The sequence below is a fragment of the Triticum aestivum genome, chromosome 6D (genome assembly GCF_018294505.1).
Source record: "Triticum aestivum cultivar Chinese Spring chromosome 6D, IWGSC CS RefSeq v2.1, whole genome shotgun sequence".
Classification (NCBI taxonomy): Eukaryota; Viridiplantae; Streptophyta; class Magnoliopsida; order Poales; family Poaceae; genus Triticum; species Triticum aestivum.
In genome coordinates this window covers 383,718-392,923 of record NC_057811.1, presented here as the reverse complement: position 1 = coordinate 392,923, position 9,206 = coordinate 383,718, and the positions used below count along the sequence as shown (strand labels likewise).

The 9,206-nt window shown below is 50.2% G+C and overlaps 1 protein-coding gene across 1 annotated transcript; it reads right to left on the bottom strand.

Moving 5' to 3' along the window:
- Positions 1 to 4,146: 4,146 nt before the first annotated feature.
- LOC123140920 (probable LRR receptor-like serine/threonine-protein kinase At3g47570) lies at positions 4,147 to 6,924 on the bottom strand. Its single transcript, XM_044560184.1, has 2 exons — positions 4,644 to 6,924; positions 4,147 to 4,551 (listed from the first exon to the last, which is right to left on the bottom strand). The coding sequence occupies exons 1-2, from the start codon at positions 6,922 to 6,924 to the stop codon at positions 4,211 to 4,213; spliced, it is 2,622 nt and encodes an 873-aa protein (XP_044416119.1). The 3' UTR covers positions 4,147 to 4,210.
- Positions 6,925 to 9,206: the final 2,282 nt, after the last annotated feature.

Genomic DNA, 9,206 nt, shown 5'->3' with positions numbered 1-9,206 from the left:
GGATTCGATTTAGCGCCGCCCGATCGTATTTTTCTTGATGTTGTGTGGGCCTTTGACCGTGGGTATAGAAGCGATCATCTTTTGCTTGGCGGTGAGCGCCACCTCGGCACCAGAGAAGAAATTCACAATCACGAGCTGGTGGTCATCCATGGCGGCGATCCAGCCGCCATGGTGGGAGCCGATGAACCGCTTCTTGACAGCCTTGCCAGGGACGTGCAGGACCCAACTGCCGCAGGGGCCGCACATGTGCTGCTTCTTGCTACGTCCATACGGCGAGAGTATGAGAGCTGGGACGGCGGGCTGCACCGGGAGCCGTGACGCCGCGTCGTGCCATGGCTTGCAGACGGCAGCGAGGCGCATGCAGTCGCGCGGGGAGGAGATAATGTGGCGAACCATGCCGATGAGGTCGTCGGGAAGGTTGTGCCACTGCCATCCGCCGCCGACGACTCGGTGTTGCCGTCACCCGCGCCGTCGACATCTCACGGAGGCCTTGATGTAAACGATGGCGCATGTGCTGGCATTCCCCCGCCATCGATGTCGGCAATCTCGTTGTTGCCCACATTATGGACCTCAACATGGAGATGCCGGCAAGCAGGCTGTCGTGGAAGGGGGCGGTGTTGAGGTATGCCCGTGCCATGAGACGGCCAGTGGCGGAGCAGGAGCTGCTACTTACTACTCCCTTCATTCCACAATATAGTGCCTATAGATTTTTGTGAAATTCAAACTTTGCCAACTTTGACCAAGTGTATAAAGAAAATTATCTACATCTACAATATCAAACATGTACATTCTAAAAATATAACTCACGATGTATCCAATGATGTGCATTCGGTATTCTAGATGTACCTACTTTTTTTTATAAACATGATCAAAGTTTGTAATGTTTGACTTTTGTAAAAATCTATAGAAATTACTGGAGATCGATCGAGGATCCAGACTCCCTAGCTGCTATATCGTTACGTGGCGTCGGTCGTCGACGGTGCACCCGGTAGCTGATCCATCCATCGGCGAAGTCGGATATGGGCTCGCCTTTTTACGACGATATCAGCGCGGCCACGACGGCGACGAGGACCAAGGCCGAGGCGCCAGCGGTGAGGAGTGGCGAGGAGGCTCGCCAGCAAAAAGAGATGGAGATGGAGACGGAGCCCGTGGAGTCGCGCACCGACGTGAACGCCCACGAAGCTCGTCTCTACCGTGTTTTCTGGAACGACATGTTCGCCAAAAAATGCGGCTCCTACGAGGACACGAGTAAGCCAGCATGCATGCAGCCTTGCAATAAATTACTACCGATGGACGGCCATAGCAATGTGGTCAAGCTTCGTGGGAGTAAGATTTAAGCTCTCTAGCGCTCTGTTACACAAACCAGGACCACATGAGAGTCACGTTGCTTGCGTTTGAAGACAATAAATTACTACCGATGGACGGCCATAGCAATGTGGTCAAGCTTTCACGCCGCGTTGTCTGCGTCGAACTCCGTCGGACCAAGATGGCAAAGATTAAGAAGCCAAAGCTCTCGCGTCGCCTCCCCCCGGGCGACGCCAGGGGCCCCAACCCTACTGCCGCCAGCACCTCTCCCTCCACCCCCTCCTGCCGCCGCTGCCGCCGGCGTGGGCCGCGGTGGCGGCGGGCCCGGTGCCAAAGTTTCTGGGCGGGGGGAGGCGGCGGATCCCATCTGAGGCGGCGGGGGCGGCCCTTCTCATGCGATCCAACGGCGGCGGCTAGGACGGAGTATCCGGGCTGTGCGGCGGGGGCCCGATCACCATCGCCGGCGGAGCGGCGGCCCTGCATGGACGGCGGCGGTGGCAGCGCCCCATCCGGTGGGGTGGGCTCTCCTGCTCGTGATGGTGACGGGGAGGCCTTTCGCCGACCGGCGGCGCGTGGAGGGACCGGTGAGGAGATGCCGGATCTCCGCCGGAGTACCGACGACAACATACGTCTTCGTGGCTTGGTTCCGCTCGGTTCCAGCAAGCCACGAGGTTGGGAAGACGTGGCTTCCGGTGAAAATCACGCCAGACTGCGGTCATGGCGGACGATGGCGGCGTCTCAGACGTCGTTTCCTTCTGGAGGCATCGTCGTTGCAGGTCACATCAACCTGATCGGGAAGTTCCGGGGGAAACCCTAGATCTGGGTCTACCAGATCGGACGATGACGGTGCTATCGGTATCGTTCTCCTTAATGGGGGCATCGTTTTGGAGCAAGTGCTGGTTGGAGGGGACAAGAGGAGGAGCGGTGTTTCATCTGCTCCATTGATGACGGCAGATCTCGGCGGCGTGGCGCAGTGGAGACTCGGCGCCTGATGAGCGGAGATGGACTCGCGCAGGAGGGTGACGCTGCCTGGTGTCATGGTGGCGTCGGCGGCAGTTGGACTGGCCAAGGTTGATGCAGCAGTACAGCTCTGAAGATGGATTCGTGGCAGGTGGCTGCGGCGGCCTCATACCCGGCAGGGGTCCTGGTTGAGAAGCACGCCGGACTGGTGGGTGCCCATACCTGGCAGGCGTCCTGGGTGGGACCTCAAGTCTTTAGATGTTTAGGTTTGGCTGCGTGGTCCGAGAAAGCAGGTAGAAGGCATGGGACACTTAAAGTTGGCTCATATGAGATGCAGGTGACCGTGGCATGGTCCCTCCTCTCCACCTTCAAATTTTGCTACGACAGACAAGGACTAGAAGAGTAAGGTGAGATTTGCTGTGCCATGATATTGCAGTTTAACGTGAACTACACATCAGTGTATGCAAAGAGCTAGGTTGAATGCATGTAATCATCGCCATCATAATCAGTCTCCTCCATCATCTATACATGTTTAAACAAATTCTTAGATCAATCCGAACACCATATAACATCATCCCTAAAATAATCAGTTCATCAATTACAATATTTCATAATTAAATTATGTGCACAGTGAAATTGCTTAACAGTACGTTGCACAAATTTATGCATTAAACTAGCACTTAGTTACTGAGTCAATAGATAATTTTTATAATATCATTTGAATGACTAACCTAATGTAACCTACTTAGTGAGTAACCTAATGTAACCTACTTAGTGAGTAACCTAATGTAACCTACTTAGTGAGTCAAACCGACCTCTTCGACACCGGCGAGGAGGAGAGATGGATCCATTTTGACCGGAGACGAAGGCGTACACGCGGTGCCGATGATGGCCGGCGGAGGCAGGCGTCCACGGCGTGAGGATGATGGCCGGTGGAGGCCGGGGATGAATGCACCCACGGCGATGAAGATTCACGGGCAGACGGCGATCCGGGCGACGACCAAGGAATACGGTGGCTGCAGCGACGATCACAAATAGGGTTTAGCCTGTGGGCGGCGGCAGGGGACGCGCGGCGTGTTGTTTGGGCGGCGACTAGGGCCACGTGGAGGGTGACGACGACTGCCGGGAAGGAATGCGGCGACTGGAACGCTACCGCCACTTGGGTTTCGACATGAGGCGTCAACAAGTCATGCTCGGGCTTTTTTTTTCACAAGTAACGACGCTAGTGTACAGCAACACGGGTGGGCATACGGCGACCATGTACGGGGGCTAGTGTACGGGTGACCGGTATGGCATACGCAGGCGGGTGGGTATTCTATACGTCCATGTGAAATAACCATACTACCCAATATACGTGTTAGGAGGGGCGGGGTTGTACCGAAGCGGGACTCTATAATATTTGTTTCATAATATTGGTGCATGGAAACGATTGTCATCTCTGTTTTTCAGCGCAATATCTGGGCTGCTGCAGTACATGTTGGAGTTACACACGAGTACACACGTGGGCTCTGTACGGTGCAGTATGTGTCCGTGTAGGTTTCAGCATAGTCACCCAATAGGATTAGTACTAGTTGTTCTAGCTAGTATAAATATCCCTGTACCCCTTGACAATTCTAACCCTGAGAAGCAAAATAAAGTAATTACGGGAGCGACCGTGGCGATCAATATTGTTTCGCGTGTGTGCGTTGTTGTATTCCGGCTGGCGGCAAGAAACCATCAGCAATATCGAGCTAGCTAGCTAGCTTGGACGTGGCTAGCTAGAGTAAATCAGGCTAGCTACAGATAGCGCATCTCGGCGTAAAGTATCTCGTCGGGCTAGGCCGACTTGGGGCAGGAACCAAGTTCATCTAGTGTTGCTTCGTCATTGTTCGTCGTCGGGTGTCGCCGGAAAGTACATGTCATTACACACACAATGCAATAAAACATCAAACATACGACAGCTTACTTATTCAGGTAGCTTGGCAACCACCTCGTGCATGTTGGTGCGTTCATGCGGAGAAGGCTTCGTGCAAGAAAGGCCAACGTTTAGCATAGATAGCAGAGAGCGTACACCTTTTTCCTTCAAAGCTGTTGGAGTTTCTTGGCAAAGCTCCAACTCTTGTACGAGCTGAGGATCGACAATCTCCATTACCCTATCAGGGAAGCTGATCTCTGTTAACTTCACAATGCTCAGTCCATCCTTAAACATGTCATCAGTTGGCCTTCTCCGAAGGAATATTTCGAGAAGGACGACACCAAAGCTGTAAACATCCGCGGCAGTTGAAACTTGACCACCGCCTGCGTATTCTACAGAATGAATGAATAACAAAAGAGTTAATTTTCCTTTAACACATATGCAGAAAAGCTAAAGCAACACAAGATACAAAAAAGGCCATTACCTGGAGCAGCATATCCGATCGTTCCCATTAGTCCAACCGAAGAAGAGCTTGGGTTAGCAAGAGATGACGTCGCGGAACCAACTTTGAATCTTACTAAGCCAAAGTCTCCAACATGAGCTGTCATATTGTCATCCAATAGAATGTTGCTAGGCTTCAGATCACAATGAACCGCTGTTCCTTGGTTGTTCTGGTGTAGGTACTCCATTGCATCCGCTACATCCACCACGATGCACATCCTTTGACTCATTGTAAGAAGGTCCAAATCTGAAGAGCCTTCATAGTCTATAGTTGAATATAACAGATTATGTAAGTCTCCGCGTGGCATGAACTCATACACCAGGGCCTTGAAATCATTACCAGTAGAATCAATGCTTGAGCACGCAGTTAGGATAGGGACCAGATTACGATGCCGCACATTTCTCAACACATTACATTCTGCAATGAAGCTCTTGTGTGCTCCTCTTGTCTCTAAGTTGAAGACTTTTATGGCAACCTCAATTTCATCTTCAACTAGATTTCCTCGATATACAGAACTGTATCTCCCGCAGCCAATTAAGTTGCACGTTGAGAATCCCTCTGTCGCTCTGGCTAGATCACTAAAAGAAATCTTGGGAAATTTTGTAGCAAATGATGGTACAGATATAGATTTGCTCTTATGCTTTCCTCTCCATATCAATATGCCAAATATGACCATACCAAGTAAAACCATACTGATTATTGGGATAACTACTTTGAGCACTAAAGATTCATTGTTTCTAGTTGAATTTGAAGGCGTAACAACGCATGCTTGCATGAGTAACTCTGATGGCCCACCACACAGTCCCTGGTTCCCCTCAATCCGAATGGCAGTTGCATTCTTGAATATCCCTTTTGCTGGAACCTCGCCTTGAAGATGGTTGAATGACAAATCTAGTTTCTCAAGATGTTGTAGGTTGCCAAGAGATAGTGGTATTGACCCAGTTAAGTTATTGCTAGAACAGTTCAAAAATTTGAGGCTGGTTATGTGGTCTAATGAAGAGGGAATACTGCCACCAAAAATATTTGAGTCTAACTCAATGTCTTCTAAACTTTCACAATCACCCAGAGTTTTGGGAATATCACCAGATAGTTTGTTTGATGAAAGTACCAAATGTACGAGTTGTTTGGCATTGCCAATGTCGGTAGGAAGTTGGCCATCTAGATTGTTGAAAGAAAAATCAATCTGAAATATTGTTGGGATTTTAAAGATCTCCAAAGGAACCCTACCATGAAGATTGTTGTTGGAAATGTCCAAATTTTGAAGCGTCGAAAAGTTTCCAAAGCTTGCTGGTATGTGACCAATGAAGTGGTTCGAGGATAGATAGAGCTCTCCCAATTGAGACAAGTTTGACAAGGATGACGGAATGACCCCCGTAAAGAAGTTTGCTTCTAAAACTAATTGCTGCAAAATCTTGACAGATCCAATCCACTCCGTAACCACACCTGTAAATTGATTCATCCCCAATGTTAGAATAAACAAGTTGCGAAGGTTTGCTATGCCGGAAGGAAAATCCCCTGATAGTTGATTTTCTGCCAAGTATATCTCCAGGAGTTGATTGGAAAGGTTACCTAATGAATTTGGGACATGCCCTGATAGGCGATTCCGACTAACGGAGAACATCTGTAGGTCCGTGGAATTGCCTAAGCTGTCCAAAAACTCCCATTCTTCCCTGCTATGTGCTTGGAGTTGATTCTTTTCAAGATTCAACGACGAGAGCTGGGTAAGTTTGCCAATAGTGGTGGGCACCAATCCGGTGAAGTTGTTACCTGAAAAATCAACTTCGTATAGATTGGAAGCACTACTTAATGAACTAGGAATGTGCCCGCCTAGAAAGATGTTGCCACCCAAAAAAAGTGTCTGGAGATTGTGGAGAGCGGTACAGAGATTTGGTGGCAGATCTCCACTTAAACCGTTGAGACCAAGGTCAAGTTCAATGAGAGTAGAAAGATTCAAGATGGCTTGTGGAAAACTGCCTGCCAGCTTATTGCCACCTGCATACAGGTACTGCAAGCTGGGCAGATCTGCAAACTCACTTGGGATATTTCCTTTGATTTGATTATTCAGGCAGCTAATGGTGGTTAGTGTTGTTATATTGACAAGAGAAGCTGGGATGGTGCCAGTAAGGTTATTAGTCCCAACACGCAGCACCTGAAGGACAGGAGGCAACTCAGTAGGAAATTGGCCAACTAGATTGTTGTATGAAACATCCAGCACCCTGAGCTTTGAGCAGTTTGCAAAACTTGGTATCCTTCCTTGTAGCATGTTATTTCTCAAGTGGAGGGTTTGGAGACGACGCAGGTGACCGAGGGAGGGTGGAATCTCCCCGGTGAGTGTGTTTTCCACCAGGGCTAGAGAATGCAGGAACAATAGGTTCCCAAGTGAAGGAGATATGTGTCCTACCAAACCTCGAGTTGTAAGTTTTAGAGAACTGACACGATGTGGCAGAGTCTTCACCCTGCACAAGACACCTTCCTAATTACAGAAGTGGGTGCTATTGTTCCAGGACATGAAGGCTTGGTGTGGATCCAGACTGATTGCATCCTTGAACTGAAGCAGCGTTAGCCGATCTGTCTCATTTGCATATAAGGATCTGCCACTGACGACATAATCACCTTTTTCCAATCATGTCCAGCTGCACATTGAATCTTCGATATCCTCTTTCTATGCATACATACATAAGAACACAGAGAATTTTAAAATTGTTGATAAGTATATGTCACACTCCAGATAGATATTCATCAATACATGCATGGATCAGTTTCAAAACAATAAATAAAATGCATGCATGGATCGTGCTGTATGAATTACGTACCTAGGGATTATTTCTTATCCTTCTTCTTCTTCCGTGCGTATACTCTAGCGCTTGCTTTCCTGGCCGGAACAGAAGAGCTAGCTAGCTACCGGCACCGAAGGGCAGAGAGAGGAGCGAGAACAATGCATGTGTGTGTGCAGGTTTGGTGTGTGGAGTGTTTGGCTCACCTCCAACATGGCGGCCTTGATTTATAGGAACGATGTCGACACATGCTTGGTGGGTCTTTGTCGTTTGATTTACCAAGCAGCCCCATAGTGGTCTTATGAGTGTAGTGCGTGGCCAACAATCGGTAGTGTTGGGAGCACTGATGTGGTCAGGTTAATGCATTTGCGCCTTCCACAACGATGGAAAAGGCTTCTTAGTTGGGTTGGCTCAGTTCCCACTTGTAGGGGTAAAAATCAATTAATGGAACATATGTCCCGATTTCCCACTATCCATGTCTAGTTTTGACTTCGACGCACCGGATTCTGACCCCGACTGAACATTCTAGCATGTAGAGATTTTTTTGCGAATACACCAAAGCTTGCATATGATTTCATTGATACAAGGAAATAGAATTTAGTACAATGGAATAGAACACAAGGCACAAACATAGGAAGGCGTGGACATGACATCCGGAGCAGAGAGACAAAGGATGCTCGGCCCAAACAGAGGATACAACACAACAAAATTCACCAATCCTGAAACTAGAGGGGCATGCCGAACTAGCATTACATCCAACATCTCCAAAAGCAACACCGGGGACGCTGCAAGCAAGCAAGATAGCGCCAACAAGAAGGTGAACGATGTCGTGATGCTGCCACCATCTGATCTGAAGAACCAGATCTAGGGTTTCCCCCGTGTTTGAAGTGGGGCATGAATCAAAGCCATGGCAACGCCTCCAAGAAGGGAAACGACACCCGCGAGTGCCGCCGCTGCCAGCAATGCCAAGCCGTGCAGAGCTTTTGCCCTGGCCTGGGTCCAGGCGAGGTCGCTGGATGAGACCGCCACCTCAGAAAGGGGAGGGTGGGGTTGTGCCTACTGCCGGAGGGTGGCACCGGGCGCCGCCGGGAACGCGGGCTTTGGATCTGGCTCAAGGACGAGGCATGGAGGTGGACAGGGGCGAGGAGGCGCCGCGGCAAAGAGAGATGTCGTGGGGAACGTGACAGTGGCCGATGACACTGACAAGCCATGATCCGGAGGGGTATGCAGATCTGGGCTGCTGGGGTCGAAGCTGTTGGGATGCCGACGAGCCGAGGAAGGTGGAGCGAATGCAACAATTTGATCGTCGGGGCCGGAACCACGCCGACAAAGGGCACCGACAAGCCAAGGATGCTGGAAGACGCAGGTCCAGAGCCACCAGGACTAGAGTAGCACCGACAAAGAATCCGCTGCGAGCCCTCTTGCGCCTGCCATGTCACCAGACTAGCTCGGCACTAATGGCAGCCGCCGGTGGGGAAATAACCACGATGAACTCACAAAGCCACTACGCTGGAGCCTTCACAGTAGCTTGGGGACAGGCGCTGCAACCCACGCTGGAGTAGCAGGGGAGACGTAGTGGGTGAAGGGAGCCGCCATGTGCCACGCCAAGGCCGGATCTTGGGGGAGGGGTGAAGGGGCACGCCGCAGCCGAGAGGGCGGCATAACGGGGATGGCCAGGAAGGTTGGAGCAACTGCCGCCGCTGGCAGCTGATACGTCTTCAACGTATCTATAATTTTTTATTGTTCCATGCTATTATATTATCAATCTTGG